The sequence below is a fragment of the Quercus robur genome, chromosome 1, assembly GCF_932294415.1.
Source record: "Quercus robur chromosome 1, dhQueRobu3.1, whole genome shotgun sequence".
In the NCBI taxonomy this organism is placed as follows: domain Eukaryota; kingdom Viridiplantae; phylum Streptophyta; class Magnoliopsida; order Fagales; family Fagaceae; genus Quercus; species Quercus robur.
In genome coordinates, this window is record NC_065534.1 from 19,610,053 (window position 1) to 19,633,443 (window position 23,391).

Sequence of the window (23,391 nt, forward strand, 5' to 3'; positions counted from 1 at the left end):
TATTCACTGTATGCCCTGTCTTCCCACAATGAGTACAAATAGGTCCTTCCCTTTTGAAATTTCCTTTGTTATTGTGGTTGTGTTTGAAGCCAGAACCAGCATTTGAGTACAATGCTGTGGCTTCAATTGGATGTGTGGAACCAGTGAATTCACCATTCTTGAAACTCCTTTGCTTTTCTTCTTGCAATATCAAGGAAAGAACTCGATTGATATCAAGTAGAGGTTCATACAGCAAGATTTGACCTCTGATAGTTGAATATGAGTCATTCAGTCCCATCAGGAATCACATCACTTGATCACGATCATATAAGTCTGAAGTGGTTCTTTGAGCTCCACAATTACAGGGACATTTACACACAGGCACAGTTTGATAGTTAGCCAATTCATCAACCAAGGCTTTGAACTTCGTGTAATAATCTTCCACAAACAATTGCCCCTGAACAAGGTAAGCTGATTCCTTCTGAAGTTCAAAAATTCTAGGGCCACTTTTCTGAGAAAACCTATGGCGAAGATCCAGCCAAATTGTTCTAGCATTGTCAGTGTACATAATGCTAGAAGCAATGTTTGGTGATACTGAATTAATAATCCAACTGAGCACTGTCATATTACACCGAGTCCACAAAATGAATTGTGGTGAATCTGGACTTGGCTCTGCTATGGTGCCATCGACAAAGCCAGTCTTGTGCCTAGAATTGAGTGCGATGACCATTGATCTCGCCCATGGAAAGTAATTTCTACCTCCAATCAACTTCTGAGAAACGAGTTGAACAGTGTTGTTATCACTACTGCTGAGATAGAATGGATTTACAAAATCACCATTCGCAGCTGTGGTAGTTTGATTGTTGCTTGATGAATGATTGTTTGAAGTTTCTTCAGCGGTCGCCATTGTTGGAGCTTCGAACCTTGAAGAAGATTAGATGAATTCTCAGAGAATCCAAAAGAAAAATAACCAAAAACAACAAAAAGAAACGATCTGATCCTGATTATCGCCCTGATACCATGTTAAAGATCAGAAATGAAAAACAAAGTATCACAATCAAGCAAAATATCAAAGAAACTATGAGAATCTTCAACAACGAAGAGAGAAAATTTTCTGAATGAGAGAGAGATTTTATTGCTCTGAATTGTGATTACAAAGATTGAAATGAATTACAATGTATACCTTTACATTTATACTACAAATCACTACTGTACCAGAAGATGAAAAGAGTGGGAAATCTAATAACCTCCTCTAACTACCTATAACAACTTCCCAAATTATACTCCTCCAATAATCTTTAGCCATCTGTCCACTAACAGCTCCACAGATACTCCCATGTGCATCTCTCGTGCTTAACTTACTCCTTTTAATGCTACAAGTAGCTTTCTCAGTAATATACTAATGCTATTGTCGTTTAATCCCCTTTTCTTCTTTTGTTCTTTAGTCTTTCTTACACGAGTCAGTCTTCCTTTATTCATCACTGCTTCAGGTTTATTCTTTTGGTTGATCTTCTTAACATCTTTGATATAAAAGAAAAAAAAGAATTTGTGTTGAAAAAGTAATTAGGTATTCCTTGTAAATCAAGAAGTAGAATTGAAGCCTTATATATATAAGCATTGTTGCAATGGGTTTGGTGAGTTTTTCCCAAAGGTCCTTCCACGTGGGAAAAGAAGAAAGCTCTTAGAAGAACATGGGATGGGTTTATTCAAAGAGTAGTTTGATAGATTTCTTTGGGTTGAAAGGTATATATGGTTGTGTGTTGAGAGTGAGTTTGTTTTGAGAGTACGAAAGAGTCATTGGAGTGTATTGGGGCTTTGGGTTTGTGAAAATCATGCCCTGAACCCAACCGTTAAGATAGGCTCATTATAATCACCAACAAAAGCCTACAAGTGTGTACGTAAATACTCAATCATGGTGAATAAGCTTGGTGACTATCTTGGTGAAATGCCCAAAATCACCAAGACTGAGTATTTAATATTTATCGTATTATACTGATGATCACCAAGCTTATTCACCAAGATAATCACTAGCTTTATTTAGTCGATAATGATGAAAGAAGAGTCTATGTTCAATCAAAGAAAATATGTCCCCTGAGTACGGCCAGTTGGAAAGCAAAATAGCAAATCTAGAAAAGAAATCCGTTCATTCCAAGCGATTAGCTCCTACAAAAATGTGCAATTTGCTATCCTATCATAGGTCTCATATATTAAGGTTCCCTACAAGTTTAAAACCATCAAAGTTTGAGACATAATGGTAGGAAGATGTCACATGAATATGATCCAGGGAACTATCCAATTTGTTGGGTTATAGATTGACCTCAATTAATTAATTTAATAACCAAAGTTGATTAATTAGGTCAAATTACATGCAAAATCGTGGAGGCATAAACAAATCATCAAATAATCTAAAGTGTAGGTGGAAATTAAATTTGACACAATGATTTGTTGACTAATAGGGAAAAATCTCTCATAAGGCAAAAACTCCGTCGGTAACTTTTCAAATCATCGCTCCCAAGTCACTACTTAAAATCAAGATATTACAAGTATAAGAAATCTTACTTCAAACTTGGTTTATCCCAAAGTACTTACTTACAGTAAAATCATTACGCCAATCCCCACTTGGTCTGGATTTTGTAGAGACTTCCTCCCTTTGTATAGATTCCAATACATGACTAACTCCCAGCAACTTGAAGCTTGTTGTTGGATGCAAAATTTTTCAATACACCTGAAGAGAAATAAGCACTTGATCACAAAACTTTAAATGCATAAGAATGCAGTAACTTCACAATAAGTGCATAAATTCTCTAATTGAGTCTCTGTGTATGATGACGGCTACAAAATAATCATTTTATATCCCCTAAAAGTTTAATGAACGAAACCCTAAAAGTCCAAGACATCATGGGCCGAAAAACAAATCAAGAATTTCAGGATTTGCGAAGTTCATAGATCAAGAAGTATCAAGGTCTATTAAGTCTCGATAGAAGCTTGTATTGAGCTTGTGTCAAGGTCCACTTTTTTCAACTTTTCACACTTGTTTCTTTGTGCAGTACTCTTCAATAATATCACTTGTTTTGTTTGTAAGACATACTTCATGATATTCCAAAATCCACTTAGAACTGCCCAAATAAAAATAAAATATGTTTTGTCAAAGGATATATATGCCAACTAATGAAAAATATGACCCTGACACACTCCTCATCTAGTGGTAGTATGGTATCTCAAATTGGAAAGTCTCTCAATGGAAGGAATTGGTGGATGCATTCCTAGCACAATACCGATTTACTTCAAAAGTTACAAAGTAATGAAAAATATTTGGGAAGTACGCACAAAGATGGAGAGAAAAACTTAGGCCGAGTTACAAATGATTGAGAAAGAAATGGTTGGATATTTGTCGATAACTTGAAGCCACCAGACTATGAAAACAATATTGAGACCTAAGCACAATTTATCACTGACTTGATACCTACTAATGAACGCATAGAATATGGAATAAAGAGTAAGAATATCCTTGACATGTCTCCCATTCTCTCTCTGATGGAGTAATAGGCTTAAGAGGTACTGCCCAAAAGCAACAGGGAAGAAGAGGTTCAAATGATCACCATTAAGGGTGTCAAAGAACGTGTAAAAACCTGATCCAATTGGTTGATCAAGACCAACTCACAACCTCATGGTTGATTCCTTCAATTGACCTTGGGTTTCATGCTGTGAAACCCCGACCTTCATATATAGGTCAAATAGTAGTGGCAAACCAAATATCAACTGATTACTTGAATAAATTGATTCTTCGCCAAATATCCACTATCACCTATAAGTACCAAATCTGGTTGTGAAAGGCTGTAATCTTCACTGAAAAATTAGTTATGACCGTAACAAGACTAGATCTGTCCTTTGGAGGCTACAATCTTAGCCTCTCTCCCTCTCTTGCTATCATCCTTTTGTCTCTATTGTCAACACATCACACCATCAAAATCGATCGAATTTGATCGGGCATTACTCATTGGAGAGGTGCAAACCTGTTTGAATAATCAAAACTCAATGGTCAATAATAGGTTCTCACTTCTCCCACCCAAATGTAGTTTGTTGGGGGACAAGTGAGTAGAAACTTGTCCTATGGACACCTCTGAATCTCTGATCACCCTAATAAAATATAATTCATACATGCAAGCTCATTTTAAGATTGCTTCTTTGTATGACCTTTAATTAGAACATAGATTTCATCTCACAAAAAATGGGATTTTCATGATTATGAAATGGATTGGATTGTCTATAATAATAACATCTATTGGTTTGGGCTCATTACTTGTCAACAACCCAATTTTCGGAAAAATAAGTCTAGTAACACAATTTAATAAAATTGTCAATTATGAGTTGTAGAAAAGAAAAAGAAAAAAAGTGATGGATTTATAGAAAAATGATTGTTCATTACTCATAGAAGTTGTGTACATAAATTTTGGGTAATGGAAATTTACAGTAAAATTTCAAAGTGTGTGAGCAGCTTAGGAAATAAATCGATTATCAACCTTTGTATGGAATGGACAAAATTGCCCCAAGTTTTTTTTTTTTTTTTTTTTTTTTTGCATTCATAATAAAAATGCCCCAAAAAAATTTTAAAATTTTTGAAAGTGGGATTGCTGGGTCGGATCCAAATTCAACACTTTATTGTGCCGGAACAAACGGTTCGTTTTTCGGTCCATTTTGTTTTTTTAAAACGTTAGGCGGGTCGATTGAAGTGACTGCGCTGCGAATCGGACTGAAACAACTAAAAAAGTAAAGCAGAAGACAAGAGAAGAGCTTTGCTAGTACAATTTACAAAGCTGAAAAAACAAGGTATCAGATTTCGACAATCATCTAAAAATGGCGGTGGATGCGAATTTGGCTTCGTTGTTTGAGAACCTCAAGGTCGAAGATCCATGGCTTCCTCCCAGGTCTTGGGAATCCATCCCTTCCGAAAGCGGACGCCCTCCACCAATCTCCTCTTCCTCTCACCCTCCTCCTCTCTTCCACGCCTCCACCGTCTCCGTAAGCACATTTCTCTCTCATAGTGTTGTTACTTTAGGGTTTCTACTATCGTTTCCTTTTTCTTTTAAATTTCACTGATTTTTTTCAACTGGGATCTTAATTTTTTGTGTGAACTGATGGATGGATAGGAGGAAAGTTTGGTGAGGTTGGCAATGTATGCAATGCAAGGCGTAGAATCGGCACTTATTAGTATCGAAAAGCTTTCTGCTGCCTTTGTTTCTGAACCGGCTGATAGGACATTCCATCGAATTCCAAGCCTGTGGACTCGGGCTTCCAGCACTCACGCTCTTGGAAACATTCTGAGCTCCATAGGCTGCTCGGGTTCTCAGGTTTTTCTTCTCCTTAAATTTGTAGATTATTTTACCACTTTTAGATCGTGTGAAAACTCGGCTAGCAAAGATGACAGTGAATTGCAAGACGAAAAACGCCCTTCCTACAGCCTTGTTAATCAGGCATTTGCTGTTGCTGTTGGGAAGGTTTTGGAAGGGTACATGTGTGCTCTCGACACGTTGTATGCATCAGTAGGTTTCAGGCGAATATCAAGGAATGATGGCGCGCCATCTTCCTTGTTAGGGTGTTTGACAAGTGTAGTGCATTCTGAAATTACATTGTTGGAGCTGTACCTGCACACTAAGGACTTGAGGACTCAAATTGAAGCTGTTGCAAATATTTGCAACCTACATGATGTAAAACTTTCCCTCTCGGTATCTTCTGTTGAAGATTCAATCGCTAAAGCAGCATTAGAGTTTCGTAACTTCCATAGAGGAGGGGATCTTCTCACTTATTTATATAAACAACTGCAGGTCAGTTTAGATATAAAATTCCTTGTTTCCATATTTTTTCAGCTGAAAATGTTCATTTGAAGTAATTTCACTCGTTTTATTCACTGGCCTTAATACTATGAAATCCTTTTATATTGTTTTTTGTTGTCTACATACAAAAGCTTTTGTAAAAATATTAAATTTCTGACTAGGTTGAAAATTTGTATTGTTGTCTCTGTGAAGGGGCACACTATGGTATTGGCAATTGAGCTCCTGATTTTTTGTGGATGTCGCTTGTTCTTTTTCTAATTATTGAATGGTTCTTGCATCATTTTTATAGTTTTGCTAATGATTGTTTGGGGAATTTTGTATTTTCCTTTTAGGTTGCTGATAATTCCCACCGTGCTCTACTCAAGTTTCTCTTTCTTCGGTCATGTGAACCATATTGTGGGTTTATCAGGTCATGGATATTCAAAGCTGAGATTAGTGATCCTTATAAGGAGTTTATAGTAGAATATTCTAACAATCTACCACCTAATCAACATGGTAAAGTAGGCATATCTGTTGACTTCACGTTGCCAAGTATCAGGGTATTGTTCTCTATTGTAACTTTGAAACATTGGACTCAGAAGTTTTTTCTTATGTGCTCATGCTTTTAGCATTCCTTCCTAATGTTAATTATCATGGTTGGGAACTGTTAACCTCAGGAGCAAGATGGAGTTGCTGTTCCTTGTTTTCTAAAGAACTTCTTGGTTCCACTTGTCAGAGCTGGTCAGCAGCTTCAAGTGCTGACAAAATTGCTTGAAATGTATATTTATGTTGCCACTGGGGACCATACTCATGAGGATTTTCTTCCGTGCTGGAGTGGGTTTTCAAACAGTTCTCCGTCTTATGCATCTCCAGTGACTTTCAGAAAAGTAAATATAGAAGCCATGGTACTGGCAAGAGACAGTTACTACAAAATGATGGAGGAAAAACTTGAATATCTTTTGTCAAATTTGAAGTTTAGACATGAACAGGTAGGTAACCAAGCTATGGTGGTTCAGATTTTTTTAGTGATTTGTGTTTTTTCTGCTACATAGTATTAATGGATGGTAAAATATGCAGAAACAATTATGAATTATCTGATATAAATATATATATATATATATATATATATATATCCTTTATCTTGTTTTCATATGTTTTTTGTTTGCTGTCAAGAGCCTTGTAGCTCAACTGACACTTCATGGTGCTTCCAAAGGAGACATTTAGGGTTCAAATCCCCCACCCCCAACTATTGAATTATCAAAAATATGTTTTTTGTCTGCAACATGCTATGGTACAAAAACCTATTTGTTAGTTGTAACTATCAAAACTATGGTGTGTGCTGTCTTGGCTTTTCATGGTTCAAGCTTGCTTTAGATCGTAATCCTCCTGTTTACAATTGTATTCGCAAGTGATTATGATTCTTTAGTTTTTTCCTTGTCCAAAATATTTAAATCTTATGATCTTATTCATCACTCTTTGTTTACCATGATTACTATGATGCATGCTCTCTTTATTATTCCTAACTCCAAGCTGTCAGGAAAGTATAATTTTCCAGCCTGTTATATTCATAAAAAAATGTCCAGCCAATTTCCATGTTTTCCACTGAATATAATGCTTTACCTGATTTATGCAGTGCAAGCAATGAATCCTAAATATCCCCCTAGCAATAGACTATTATTCACCTTTTTTTTTTTTTTCAAGTGTCAATAATATGTTCAACATATACTTTTCCATTGCCAGTCTTTAGGCATTCTGATTCTGCTAAAATGCTATGGTGTGGTCTGCTGTAGTCTGTGAACAAACTATAGTTCTAGACTTCTAGTATTTTTTTCCTTCAATTCTTAATTTAATTTTCTCTTCATATATTTGTATGTAAATTTTCTTTTTAACTAAATAATAAGTGAAACAAGCTTCTGGTTAAGTCATTTAAGTTTTTGTCAATCCTGTTAGTAGATGCTCTATGTATTGTGAACCTAAAGGAAACTGTTAATCCGTCATTTTCAATACTATTCTCTTCATCATTGCTACTGATCTCTAGCTCAAATGGCACCACTATAAGAGCAAGGTGAAGGGTAAGGTTGTTGGTTGTGCATGTGTAATTACTAGTAAAAAAATTATTCTCTTCAGCATGAACCTGGTTGGCCATGTTCACTTATCAAAAAAAAAGAGCCTGGTTGGCCATGTAGAAAATAAACAATTGTTTCATCTCAATATGTGACTGACATGTCTACCCGCATGCTGATTTTGATTCACTGCTGCTTCTGATTACCTAGTTACATTCTTATATTGAATTTTTTTCATTTTGCAGGTAGCTCCCTGTTGCCCTGAAACAATGTACTTTGCCAATGGTGGAAGGAGTTCAAACAATTCAGTTTCATGCACATTGGATGACACTTCAATTGCTCCTTCAACAGCAGATAAAAGAAGCTCAAATGTGTAATCTCTCTCTCTCTCTCTCTCTCTCTCTCTTTGTGTGCACATGTAACAACATCAGGAGAGTCTGGGAATATACAAGTCATTATTATTTATGTTGACGATAATTTATGCGTGTGCACTGTATGTCAGCTGATGAATATATTTCTCTCCAGTTCATGAGCACTACTCTTTCATTCCATTTACAAACTTCTGTATTTGTCACTTTTCTTTCAAATTTTTTTAATGCTTTATTGATGGTTTGATTTCTATAATTCTCAGTGCTATTAATGTGGACTGTGATTCAATGGATGAGTTGTCTTTTGTGATGGATACAGACGATTCGTCTGAATGTTCGTCCTCGAACAGCTCTGAAGAGCAAATCGAGTCTGAGCAGCTAATTGAGCCTCCAAATCACACTAAGTATTTATCTGCTTTAAGCTTCTCCCTGAGTACGTCCATGGATATTTCTTTGCAAAAGCCTCATGAATTTAAAAATTCATGTCATATAGAAAATGATTCACGTGGAATTTGTGAAGTAACAGACAGCCTCGGTCATGATGTGCATTCTCATAATAACGGTATGTTTTTAAGTCACTTACCTGAGCTGCTCGAGCCAGAGGAGTCTAACCAGTCATGCACATCTGATATTCAACATACAGATTCTCTAGCTGATAAAGTCTTTTCACTAGGACACCCTCAGAAAGACTCTGACCTAAATCCGAGGAAAGCAAATGTGGGAGTAATAATGGAAGGTACATCATATTTTCACAAAATTCAGGCCGTGTTAGATGCTTCGATTGGGGAAGCCACTGGCAAGGGCCAACTTGAAAATTCCACACACACTCCGTATTTATATACGTTGCAAAGGTGTAAGTCTTACTACCAAAGCAATTTTATGAGTGTGAATCCAATGTTGACAAGTTATGCTTTCCTTCACTCAATAAGCAAGCCAGGAGAGAGATGCAATGCAGACTATGGCCGATCTTTACCTTACTTTGACTTTACCTCTGTAGAAGACCCTTGTAAGTTATGCGTGGAACAGTCAGCAACTGGTTCTGTGCATGAATTTGGAACTGAGCCTCGATTACTCATGCATTCTCATGCTTCTTCTACCAGAAGTAAAAGTGATCGTCATAGTAAACAAGGCTATGACGGAGACCATGTTTTAATTGATAATACTGAAGTGCCTTATGTTTGTTCACCATCATACTTGAAGGACCACAACCAAGAAGTTATAAAAAATGTTTCTGGTGGGAGTAGTTGGGAGAGTTTGCTTGGTGGTTCCAGTATCACCATTGATAATAGTGTTGGAGATACCTATCAAAAAAAAGATAATAGTGTTGGAGATCAGAGGCAGAGTTTGTCAGCCATGTTTGAGATACCACTTGATTTCATCATTGAAAAATGCTTACTGCAGGAAATCATTCTTCAGTATCCTTTTCTTTATGCTAGTTTTCAAACAAATATTAATCAAACTATGTTGTGTGGTTTGTTCATTTTTTCTTTATGTTTTTCTTTAGTAATTCTTGGTATTGGGCCCAACCAGAAATGTGATGTATACACTTTCTGATTTGTGTGCTTGCCTTTGATGAGTTTATCTTCGCTGTTGTTTTTTTTTTTTTTTTATGTTTTGTTTCTGCTGAGTATATTTTTTTTCTTTTAGTAAACAATTTCTGCCTAAACATTAGATTACTATATAATACTAAAGACAGAGAATGAATGTCATAACATATATATATTCATTGTTCACCAGGAAATCCTATTTGGAATCTAATTTTGGGTTTCCAATATATAAAATTCTAATGAATATTAGAAGTGGGCATTGATAGTAGTACCAACACTCTAACATGTGATGCAGATTAGGTATTCAATTTTGGTTGTTTGATGCTTAAGTTACTGGTAGTGAGGGACATTGAGCTACCAAGGTTGTAACAGAGGAAGGTAAGACTGAGATGATGTTGTCTATAGAATCTGGTCAGGGTGGATGAAATTTAGAATTGTTTTGTTCTTATAAACCCACTTCTAAAAATCATCTATGTCTTGCCTTGGGATGTTGGGGACTGATGAATGACAAAACTGGGAAAAAAATGTGAATTTAATGTATCCATATGAAGGTTAGATCAGTTGTGCTGCCACAATTGTAATGTTGGGTGGTGAGGCTGAAGATGCTGTTTGTAGAATTCACACTGGATAGGAGAAGTCTACAACTAATTTTGAGTGACCTTTTCTTTTGAATCTAATTTTTAGGAACACAACATCATAGTTTCATAGTATGGTTTTGTGGAGCATAAATTCCCACAAAATAATATGTGGTCTCTTGCAATGTTGGAGATTGATGAGTGAAAAGAGTGGAAAAGATGTGAATGTATTGCCCATTTTTAAGAGGGGTCAAATCATTATATTAGAAGATTGTATTGTGAACATTTCCTTATGTATTTAATAAATAATCAAAGAACTATGGAATTCTTCGGAAGCCATTTAAAAGCCTCACAGTTGAAGATCACATGAAAACATGCTTCAAGTATTTCATCTTTCACTTCATGTGAATAAAGTTGTCAATTAGACTCAAAGGGAAAAAGAACATTATCAGGTGCAGGTTGTGCAATAGAAGATTAATGTTTGAATTCTTTAATCTCCATTTTCTCTCATTGCAATATGTTTTAGAAGCATTATTATTAATATAAAAATCCATCAGTGATAGGAAAGAGAAGCACAGATGAAAAGATTACCTTAAATACTACTTCACTTTACCCAAATCAAGTTGCAAATGCTACTTATAACCCTTATGAAATAGGATGCTTGTATAAATTCTCTAATCTTTTTAAAGAGGAGCACATGATTCACTGTCAATTTTCTAATATTCCTCGATTGATCTATTTCTCATTTTCTTTTTTGTATCATAGTAAAATCTTCATTACTAAAATGAGTCATCATGTTCAAATTGTTTCTGTTGGAACAGAGATCACTTTATATTATGCTCTTCCTTAAGAATGCTAGATATAAGTATGTCAGCAAGTTAACTATCAAGTTGCTTGAGGAAGGATTTGATTTGCAAGAACATTTGCTGGCACTGCGGCGTTACCATTTCATGGAATTAGCAGATTGGACAGATTTGTTTATCAAGTCACTTTGGCAACATGTATTCTTGTCAACTGATCACTTTAATGCATACTATTTTATAATGATACGGTTTATATGACCAAAAACCTTCTGATTTTATTCCTTATTTCCCCCCCCCCCCCTGAAGCCGCATAAGTGGTGTGTTGCTGAGCCAGATCAGAGACTTTCAGAAATTCAAGGTTTCCTTGAGTTGTCAGTTCAGAGGTCTTCATGCGGGCGAGACCGTTATAAGGATAGGTTATTTGTGTACATGAAAGGACACAAGACTATGCCTCTTTCAACATCTATGAATGGTATTTTTACGCTTATTATTTGGGTACTTCTTTATTTTACTGTTTGTTTAATTATTCCCTTTCAAGTTTCAAATTAAATTAAAATTTTCATCTTAATGTACCTTGATTCTGTTTGTTTCTTTTTATTGCAGGAGTGCATTCCTTTGATTTTTTAGGACTGGGTTACCGCGTGGATTGGCCACTTAGTATTGTTTTGACTCCTGATGCTTTGCAAATATATGCTGAAATATTCAGTTTTTTGGTAAAAGTGAAGCTTGCCGTATTTGCATTGACTGATGTATGGCGTTCATTGAAGGTATGGATTCCTAGGCATTGGTTTACTACTTTACTTTCCTACATTTATCAAATTGCAATAGTAGGCTGCACACTTATTGTTTGATCATATGAAAATAGTTATGTAGTAGGCTCCGCCTGTCCCCCAGCCCCTTTCACAAAACCCTACCCTCCCCAATACTGACCTCACTTTTTTTAGATGGGATCGAGCCATAGAGGTACCACTTGGCTATAAAAGTTGGGTTCTGTGGCCATTATTGTTTTCTCTGTATAAATGATTTTGAGATTGTAATGTGTGATTTTCTGTATCATTTTCAAGAATATGTGGTAGATGCATTTACCTATCAAAAAAAAAAAACATGGTAGATGCATTGATGCATGCTGTTCTTTCTTCAAAAGTGGAATGTAGGAGCATTTGGCTATCAACAGCTCCAACTCCTGCAGCTTCTAGACTAGATATCTATGTTGATTAAACTCTCAGTTTATAACTAATTAATGGATTACATAGACATAAATCATGGTTTAATCTCACATGATGTTATACTACTTTACCTCCTTTTTTTATCACACCATTCTTAGAGATATAGATCTTCTTGTTTGCTAAAACATGAATTTTATATTTAGTGTCTGCAGAAATGGATTCAATTTCTAGTAAGTCTAAATTTGGACATCAACATTAGTTTTAACTTTTAAGTCATAATGCATTTCTTCAAATTTACATTTGATAAAACATCCTGCAAATTCAAGTGGCTTTTGATCATGCTAATGTATTGAACAAGATGTCGATTTTGGTAAACAGGAGTTGGTGCACTTGATTAAATTGAATCGTCATTCTGAAAATCATGAAAGTGAAGTAGGCCATTTTAATATATTGACAAAGCTAAGGTACGCTGAATAATTGATTGTTTTATTTGGATCCTTTTGTTATGCTTATTTTCTGTGGCTCATAAAGCTAGCATTTACATTTGCTTTGCTACTATGTTTATTGTTTTTTTTACATGGAAACACCACCCTATTGTACCAATGTTTACACAACATGGAATGTGTAAGAAATGGCTAATGGACACTTCAAAAATGTGAGAAATTTTTACAAAACTTACAAATCCGATTACATGTGGTACACTTTCTTTGGATTGAACAAAAGTTCTCTTTATAGTAGAGAGAGATGAAGATAAAAGAACGGTGAAGAATCAGTGTGTTAAACATTTTACGATGATGGGGGTGTGGGGTGAACTTTTTATTTGTCTTTTTAATTACACATACGCAAACTCACACTCCACCTCTTCTTATGGGGGGTGGGGGGGAGAAGAGGTGCTGTTTGAGCTAGAGCTCATTTGTTGAGGAGGGGGAGGGGGGGAGGAGGGTGGGTGTTGTGGGGTGGAGTTGAGGGGATACACTCTTTGTTTATGAAACTAGGACGTAATAAATCATTATTTATCTGGGTTTTCTTTTTTCATTTTAAAACACTGATATTGTATATCTGTTAAGCACTTGGCTTAGGTTCTTTAGGTGATTGTGATTAATATTTTATTGTTTTTCTTTTATGGCCATAGTATGCATTGATAAGTCTCACTGGTGGAAGATGATTGATGTCTTTGAGCCCAATCTGTTGGGATCAAGGCTTAGTTCAATTGAGCACTGGAAAAAAAAAAAAAAAACCCTTTTCCTAGATAAAAGCAAAGAACTAAAATGATGCCAATCAAGTAGAGTAAGTGGACAGCCTAATAATTTGTCTCTTTATTATGTATCACCTCATCAGATAACCCTTATTTTACGCTAATTGAAAAGGTGTCAATCAAGTAGAGTGTGGATTGCCTAATACAGTCTCTTTATTTGTATCTTCTCATCAGTTATGTGTGTTGCATGGCACAATGCACTTCTCTGAGAGACACACCTATAAGATATGCATCAAAAGGAATAAAAAGATAATTGTATTTTGCCTATTAAGTTTTCAACTACTATGCCATAGATGGATCAATTTTTGTGGTAAAATAGAAATACATGCAACCTGGGTTTAGGGTCAATTGAAGAACTTTAATACTGTCTTCATTGAGAAGGAAAGGATGGGTTGTTTAGGGATAAGCTATAGGGTTCGAGTATTCCTTATAAGGAGCGTACAATGACCCAAAAATGAAAGAACAAAATGTAAACATCTTGTGAAATCTATTCCTTAGACTACTAAATGTTATGGTTCCAGTAAAAATTACAAAACAAATGAGATTGGAGTGTACCTTTGAGAGGCTCTACTTAGCAATGTTTGGGCTTTGGTACTATGGATTGCTATTATTTTGATCAAGAAATTTTCCATTCAATGATTTGCAGTATCTATCCAATGCCCAAAAAGTAATCAGAAAGATCGTGTAGTGTCCATTTGGCATCAATTTATTTGGCTTTTTACTGAAAATGGACTAAAATATACTTCTACTTTGAAAAAGTGAGGTTTTAAAAAAGCTAAACATAAACAAAATAAGCTAAAAGCTAAACCAAAAAGCCGATGGCAAACAAACTTTTTGTAATTTTGGATTAGCTTTTTAGCTTATTTGGTTATGCACCTATCAAAAAAAAGCTTATTTGCTTATGTAGGCTTTTTGAAGTCTCACTTTTTCTTAGTGCAACTGTACTTTTGCCAACTTCTAGCAAATAAGTTTTCCACAATAAGCTAATCCAAATGCACACGTAATCTTAAAACCTTATGTTACTAGGTTATTAGTATTTTAATTTGGAAGAAAAGTTATTTTTGTAATAAGCCAATCAGGGTTTCCTAGCCAATTAGAACTAGGGTTTAGCGATCCTTTATAAGCAACTCCTTGAGGAGTTAGTTGATATTTTGATGAATAAAAAAAATGGCCGTTTGATCTCTTTGGTCTGGTGTTGACTCCAGGTCACCCTAGGTGCTAACTCCTAGTGATTTCGCAGCTTGATGCTAACTCCAAGCCAATCTTAGGTGCTAACTCTTAGGTCATATCCCTTTATTTTTCCGTTGTTTAGTTTTGTTTTGGTTGTCCTGCATCAATATATGTAGCTTAGAATAAAAACTTAGAAAGGGAAGTCAATGATCATCATCTCAATTAGTTCTAACTTTCATTGGAGTTTCCAATTTCAGCATGAAATTTTTTTTTTTTGTAAGTAATCATTCTCTCTCTATTTGTCCCATGTCAGGCATCAGGTCAATCATTTTGTATCTACATTACAACAATACGTGGAGTCACAATTATCTCATGTATCATGGTGCAGGTTTCTTAACTCCCTTCAGAATAAGGTTTGAAGAAAACTATTTTTATTTTTGATCATTTATTTTCTTCTGTCGATAGTATATTCCTTTACTAGTTTTCTTTGTATTTTTTCTTAGGTAAGTTGGGTCAAACGTTTTCTAACTTGGTATCATAAGTAGAACGTGTTATGAAACCTTGTCTTACCAACTTTAATACTCATATCACCAAGAACCACTTGAAACACCATATATCTGAAACCCTAAAGATCTCAAACACCCAAACCCTAGCATTTCTTACCCAAGGCCCTACTTGAACTATCTAAAACCTAACCCTAACCAAGATCCTTACATAACACTCCCCCTCAAACCGTGACATATATATTATATAATATTAGCTTGTTACATAGAAAATCCAATATTGTTTTGCAGAAAGGTTTAGTAAACATATCCGCAATTTGAGCTCTTGTAGAAACATATTGGGTAGCAATAACTCTACTCTCCACTTTTTCCTGAACAAGATGACAATCCACCTTTATCTACTTAGTCTACTTATGGAACACAAGATACAAAACAATAAGTACTCATAATACATAGTCAAAGGTAACTGCACATTGAGCCTTAATTCCTCAAGTAGATGCTTAATCCACATAAGCTCACATGACTTATTGAGTCATGGTATACTCAGCTTCTACACTAACCAGGAGATGACACTTTGCCTTTTACTTTGTCAAGTAATCTAGTTTCCCTTAGAAAGCTACAATATCCAGTTGTTGATCTTCTTTCCAAATGCATCTACTGTAAATGACCATTAGCCCTGTATTAAAGTCCACGACCAGGATGTGCTTTCAGATACTTCATAATCTGAAGAATTGATTCCTAATCTGGGTAACGAGGATCTGCTCTATACTGACTCAACAGTCACTGCAAAGGATATATTTGGACGAGTAGTGGTGAGATAGTTAACTTGCCAAGTAGGTAACAATATCTCCTAGGATTATATAACAACACCCCTTAATGCAGGTACAGCTTAAATTGGGATCCATAAGTCTGGAGGTTTAGAGTCTAACAGTCCAGTTTCTCCCAAAATATCCAACATGTCTCTCCTCTGTGACAAACTAATTCCCTCTTTTGACCAGGCTACCTCAATCCCCAAGAAATAATGCAGTTTTCCTAGATCCTTAGTTTGAAATGAACTTTGCAGGAACTCCTCAATCCCCTCATCACCAATGATAATTATAGCCTCAACATAGATTATTAATAAGATGTTCCCTCTCTCAGAAGTGGAAGAGACTGAATGATCAGGTTGTAGAGTGATCACCCTTCCGATGACATACTTGGGTTTGCCCCTTTGTTCTTTTATCAAGGACAATATGTGATGGAGTGGTCAAGAGGATGGACAAAATGCCAGCTAGTTGGAAAATCTCTACTTACATGAAGGGGGAAGGCTTAATTTCTAGTCTTCCAACTTTCTCTCTTTTTCACCTATGCATGTTGGTATGGTTAATAAGGTTGAGAGTTTCACATTGTTAATTGGAAGATACAAAGATAGCATGTTTCTCCTATTCAGTTTGGGGTGTTGGCTATCATAAAGCTTTTGGTTTTTAATCAAGTTGTGTTAGGTAAGTGGTCTTGGCATTTTAGATGAATAATATGGGTTGCATGAAGTCTGAGCTTATGAAAGAACATTAGGGGTGATAAGGGTGTATAAATCTATCAGATTTAATGTGGAAAGCGATAGACTTTTAGTGTGATATGTGGTGTGGCAGAGTGCATTGAAAGCCTTGGTTCCTGCCCTGGACTATTTCAAATTTTTGGTTATATAGATGTTACAATGGCAGATTATGTGGGCTGTTCACGCAGTGGTTATTGAAATCCAAGCTTCAACCACTAGGGTACAACAATAAGGGATTGAATCCTTTCTTTTCTCCTGAAGTTCCAATGGAATCAATGCTGTCTTCAAGTGTTTTAACTCAACCAGAATTGTCTCCACTGAAACCATGCCTTGTTGGTAGTTATTTTGTTCATTTTTCTTCTTCCTTGTCTTCTTCAATGGTTTCAGATCCACAATTTGTTGCTTTTCACTCCAAGAGTTGTCTAAAGACAGGCCAAAATCATCCCCTGTTATCTGGTAGAATGAGTACCATTTGCCTATGTTGCACTCTTTAGTAGCTCCACCGTTTGATCCTTCTTTTTTTGGGTCCTTTCTTCCATGGGCTCTTTATTTGTACTATAGTCACAATTACTGGGCTTATGTCATAACATTGTAAATTTGGGCTCAAGTCATAGCATGTGCATACTGCATAATCAAGTAAGTAATAGTGTTTGGGCTTTGGATATTTGGATTGAATCTTGACATTTGGGGTTATGTATTTTTTAATGATCTTTGGTCAAGGTGGCCGTATCCTCAAATAGAGCCAGACAGAATCAAAGGACTAACTTGGAGGGTGTAAAGTACACCCTCCAAGTACACTTTACCTTGATTTTAAAATACAAAAGCGTGTATTTAGAAGAAAAGCACCATTGATAGACATCTATCATCATAATATTTTCTTTTTCTTTTTTATAATGATTAATTGTCTATAATATGCCATTTCTTTTCTAATTTTTATAAGTAGATATCATTGTTTTTACTCAATTTTTGTGGTGTCCTTGATCTTGAATATGCACATACCCACCAAAAAAAAATCTTGAATTTGCTTGTGGTCTATGTAGGTCAAAGATATGTTGGATCTTGATTCGGTGCATATGGCTTATTTAATGGATTCGTTACACATGTAAGTTCTTTTTTTTTTTTTTTTTTTTTTTGGGGGTTGGGGGGGGGGGGGGGGGGGGGGGGGGGGGGGGGGGGGGGTTAGTCTTTTAAAACTTGAAATATCATTTACATGAACAATTATTGCTGCATAGAGTTGCAAAGCTGGCTGTTAATGAAACCAACCTGGATCTTACCTCACCCTTTACCTCCTCTGAGAACAAGGTTATGATATCTATACTTCTGTAGTATGCCATGTTTATCTTTTCAAAATGAAAATGACCTATTTAGGGGCCAGGATGCAGGATCTCTGGTAAATGATTAGATCATATAATTCAACTATGATTATACCAAGATAATATATATATAGTCTTAGCCATTCCATTTCCTATAGCAACATATCTTTCTTAGATTGTTTTGTTGAAATTGCTCGTGCTAGTTGCAAAGTTATTGTGGAGTTTTTGGGCTATGTGTTAGATGCAAGTCTTTGGAATAGTCAGTATGTGAAATGAGGTAGACAGTAATACTCCCCTCAAGCTTGTCATAGGTTTTAGGTCTCCTTCATGGAGTGTTGATTTACTTCAATGTCAATATGTAGTGTCTTTCTTATGACGAAAACTCACTAACTAATCGCATTCATTTTACCTGCCACTATCCTCAATGCTTTTAGCACATCTTATAGCTACCAAGGGATGCTCTTTAGTCATGGTGTCTAAATTCCTCACAGCACAGAGTATTTAAGTCTGTTTCCAAACCCAATTTGCATTAGTGCATGCCTTCACTGTTATGTTCCCATGATGTTGATTGTTACCTTCTTTTTAGCATATTTCAAATGTTCAAAGATTTGATGTAGAATCACAAGCTTTGCAGTCCTTTGGCAGATACAGATTGATGTTGCTCATAAAAAATTTAGCACTTGATTAGGAGAGGGTTAAAAAAATATGGGTTTCAATTAATTTTGATATTGATGTAAATCCTGTCCTCCACAAGTTGCCACCGTAAATGCTATTCTATCATTCACCTTGAACAATTAGCTTATATGCAGGATTAACTCTGTCCTGTCCGGTACTTCTAAAAAGATTCAGTCTTCTTCATCTACAAAAATAACTCTGGCCTTGGATTGGCCACCTCAATCCCCTAATGATATTTGGGTCCACCCAAGTTTTTAATATCAAGCTCCTGTAGAGAAATGCTTTCAGCATATAAATCATGATTGGATTATAACTTGTGAGATATGTCACCTGCCAAGAGCCTTATAGCTCAGCAGTAGTGACTGGTCTCCTTTATTAGAACCAAGATTGAAATCCCCCTTCCCCACTTGTTGTAACAATTTATCAAAACTTGTGATATCTATCACCCACAAACACAATGGGTGCTGCTATACTTTCTCTAGTATGCTTTAGGAATGAGTTGCAATATGCCCAACTCTACTTGTAAATGTCCAATTTTGAACCCACAACTGTTGAAACAATGCTTGAGTTACTACTTACTACACTCCTCTTAAGGTTACAACTGCTGTTACCTTTTGATGAAGTCATGGAAGATTAATATTGCCTATTCAATAATTATTTTATTGGGTCCTTGTGCTCCTATAAATTAGTCTAAAAATATGTATTATTCGCTCTTGTCTATTAAATTCCATATTCCAAAGGTAGTAGATTAAGAAAAAACCTTATGCAATTCATTTTGGAAGAGATTTAGAACTAAAACTTCATATTTCTCACTAAAATCTTATTAAATTACTCTTGCTGTGAACCTTTCATAATCTATTACACTTATGATTTGAAAGTTAATAAACGTGCTTAGCCTCTTATGACAGTTAAAGTAGCAGTGGTGATTTATAAAAAAATTATATGGGGGACAAATCCTTGTACGTAAGTGGGTCATAACTGGTCCAGACATGAAAGAAGCTGACCATGTTCTAGGAACACTGACTAGGGGATTCAGGATAATTTCTTGCTTATGTGTCACCCTAGGATGAAGGATTAAGTTCAACACTGAGGGCTGCTCTTAGTTTATTTGGGCATATTTCTGCGTCGGGCAGAGGTTGAGTTCCTAGGGATGGGCCTTAGGGATGCAAAATGCTTCAAATCTGGGGTCCCATCTATTTGTTATAGGGAAATCTTTATCAATGCTTTTTATAATTACGTTCTTTGACTTCAGTCTCATCTATTTGTTATGGTAACTTTAACCAGTTCCTATTAAGAACTTTCATGAGGAAATATAGCTGTTTGTTCTTTAGGGAACTCTTCATTGTTGCTTCTTATAAATATGCTCTTTGGCTTCGGTCTCATCTATTTGTTATAGTAATTTTAATCAGTTACTACTAAGCACTTTAATGGGGAAATACAACTTTTTATTCTTTTCTACTGCAATTAATATATATATTTGGGAAGAGGAGAGGGGGGGTTTATGTATTGAAGTTTCTTAAACTTGATATCACTAAACAGTGTACATAAATAACCTTTGCAGATGTTTCCTCTCTCATGAAACGCGGCATGTAGCAAGCATTGTTGAAAACATATTACAATGTGCACTAGACTTCCGGTCTTGCCTTACTGGAGGCATATGGAATGTTGGCATGGATCGAAGAGATTTGATGGGTAAATTTTCAAGAATCAATATATCCCAGGTGATCCTCGCATCTCTATTATTAATGATGCATGTACAACTCGAATTGTACTCTGTTTTGTTTTGTCTGGAAAGATGTACATGGAAATACTCTGATTGTTTGGGTTATTAAATACCCAGCTTGAGATCTCACAATGATTAAGAAAATATAAATTGAAATCATTAATAACAGGATATGTACATGAAGGGAAGCCATTTACTTCATGCCTGTGGATGGCAGGTTTTAATTTTATCTATTTTCATAATGCACTATTACATGGTACATCACCCAGCTCCCATGCTTGACAGGGAAACCCTTCTGGTCTTAAATCATTTTAGTGACATATCTATTCCCATTTCAATTTTGCAATATATGCATGTTTGTAGAAACCAAGTTTTGTAGGTCTACGTTTGATACATATCTGCCTAAACACATCTCAATCATTTCCATTTTGATATAATGCATCTGTGTGCAGTGGTCTTCATTATATTCGTTATGAATTTCAGAATACCTGCTTTAGTGTTTTGAAATCACAGCTTGGATGAGAAAACAGTAATTTGACCTTTCAATTGCATCTGTTTGCAGGTGCTTGCCATAAAGCGAACATTTGACAAAAATCTGAAAGAATTGCACCTTTGCTATCTGAAGTCACCTAAACATGGGGAGTACGGGCTTTCCCGTTTTTGGGCGTCTCTCAATTATAATGAGTATTACTCAGATGTTGGTAATGGCATGGACTATTATGCTTTCTCGGTGTAAGGCTATCTATAATGCCAATTAGGACAAGCTTTTTGGGTGTTTTTGTGTTTTGTTTGTGAAGAAAATGATGAGCGTGTTATTGTGAAAGGTAAAAAGTAATAATTACTAATAGTATAGTCGTTTTTCTTTTTCTTTTTCTTTCTCTTGGATAGGAAGTAGTATGGCAGTTTGTCTGTATGTATGGATGTGTGAGTTGTATAGTAGAAAAAGATTATTGTCACTAAATTTTTTTATGTATTAAAAAAAAAAATTTTGAGGGTGAGGTGTACGTGTCCCTAACAGTATATACTGACTAGTAAAGTTTTTATCCTTACCCAGCAGGAAAATTTGTAAGTTCTTATTTAATAATAATATAATAGAAAATCTGTGATTTCCGTACATTTGCCATATCAACGGAGGGTTGTATCTGTAATGCAGATGACAAATCCAAATCCAAATTAGTTCTTTCTTTATTTTTTTCATTTTAATTGAATGATACACTAACTAATGCTGCTGATTAGATTCTTTTTTTCTGCAACTTGAACCTAATTTAGAAAAATATATTTTATTGTACCCACTAGTCACTACTAAATTTGAACTTATTCATAAGGCAGTATCTACATATAATAATTATATTTATATTTATATTTATAATAGATAGATTATATTAACTAATGCTGTTGGTTAGATTCTTTTTACAGCAAGGTGAACCTAAATAAGAAAAATATATTTTATTATAATCACTAGTCACTACTAAATTTGAACTCATTCGATGTATTGTCTACATATAATATTTATAATAGATGGTGGTATACTAATGATGTTGGTTAGTTTTCTTTTTCGGCATGGTGAATCAAAATAAGAAAAATATATTTTATTGTAATCACTAGCAAGGGCCGAACTAGAATTTTACGAATGAGGTCAAAATAAAATATAAAATTGAACCAATTCAATAGTGTCATGCAAGAAATATGAAAATTTTGGGGTTTAACCATTTTTCTTTTATAATTTTTAGGTAAATTTAGGGGTAAAAGTCTAATATTTAAGAAGTTTGGGATCTACTATATATCTTTTGAAAATTTAAAAAAATAAATAAATAATTAAGGGTCTTTTTCTGATGTTTGAGAAGTCATCTCCCCCCAACCCCACTTCTCTAAGTGGTTCTGCCCTTTACTCACAAGTCATTATTAAATTTGAACTCATTCATAAGGCATCGTCTACATCCAATATTTATAATAGATAGATAAATGGTGATATATTAATATTTATTGGTTAGTTTCTTTTTTGGGCATGGTCAACTAAAATAAATAAATATATTTTATTGTACTCACTAGTCACTACCAAGTTTGAACTCATTCATAAGGTATTGTCTAGACATAAAACTTATAAAATTAAAATAGATAGATACTAGATAAATGGTTATGGTGATCTCAAAATAATTGATAATAATCGTTATCAAAAAATTTGTATTAGTAATCAACATAAAAGAAGTATTTATTATTTTGGTATTTTTTAAACAAAAATTAAAATTTGTAGCATCTTCTTCAACAATTTTCGCACAAATATTACCAAGAAAAGTTTCATTTGAAAAGCTCAACCACGACAAATCGTAGAATGGCCAAGGGAGTTTGAACAGTGTGATTAAAGTGCACTTATCTGTTGAGAAGTCAATGCCTAGGGAGTTTGAACAGTGTGAAACATCACAGGCATTAAGTCAGGTGGGTTTTAGCAGTAGGCTGAGCCCCATCAATATCTTAATAGCACCAACTCATGGGGAATCTTGAGTAATAAATCAGCATCAACCCCCCAAGGTTTGAATCAAAATGTAGTCCCCATTGTAATATGTGCATCATATCTTGAAGAGATCCATAAGAGCATATTTTTGTGTTTTCATCACATGACAATTTTTTCCATAGTAATTATACGAGTTAGAGAAAGAATGGATGAGAACCTTTGAACTCCCAACACCATCTAAAAAAGAGTCACAGACACCCACACTTCTTCATTCATTCTCTTTTTTTATTTTTTTTTTTTAATCTGTTTGGAATATATCAGTTGGATTTTAATTAAATTTTTTGGCCAATCACTTAGCGATATATATAATCTTTTCGAGAAAAAAATAAAATAAAACAAAACAAAACCAAAATAAATAATTGTATTGTGCACCATATGTCTTGCCAACGTATAAATAC

General features: G+C 35.1%; 2 protein-coding genes across 3 annotated transcripts; one reads left to right on the forward strand and one right to left on the reverse strand.

Moving 5' to 3' along the window:
• Nucleotides 1–283: 283 nt before the first annotated feature.
• On the reverse strand, nt 284–886 carry LOC126729140 (uncharacterized). Its single transcript, XM_050434866.1, has one exon. It carries the CDS (start codon nt 884–886, stop codon nt 284–286), a length of 603 nt encoding a protein of 200 aa, XP_050290823.1.
• A 3,776-nt stretch (nt 887–4,662) lies between these two features.
• Nucleotides 4,663–21,600, forward strand: LOC126724389 (uncharacterized). 2 transcript variants are annotated; one of them, XM_050428946.1, is made up of 14 exons: nt 4,672–4,998; nt 5,127–5,801; nt 6,143–6,349; nt 6,467–6,778; nt 8,098–8,225; nt 8,484–9,635; nt 11,202–11,343; nt 11,452–11,617; nt 11,749–11,912; nt 12,690–12,775; nt 15,050–15,149; nt 17,814–17,875; nt 20,323–20,482; nt 21,047–21,600. In XM_050428946.1, the coding sequence occupies exons 1-14, from the start codon at nt 4,834–4,836 to the stop codon at nt 21,218–21,220; spliced, it is 3,693 nt and encodes a 1,230-aa protein (XP_050284903.1). In that variant the 5' UTR covers nt 4,672–4,833; the 3' UTR covers nt 21,221–21,600. The 2 variants fall into 2 exon arrangements, with proteins under 2 accessions (XP_050284910.1, XP_050284903.1); XM_050428953.1 differs by lacking the exons at nt 17,814–17,875; nt 21,047–21,600 and having other exon boundaries at nt 4,663–4,998; nt 20,323–20,468.
• Nucleotides 21,601–23,391: the final 1,791 nt, after the last annotated feature.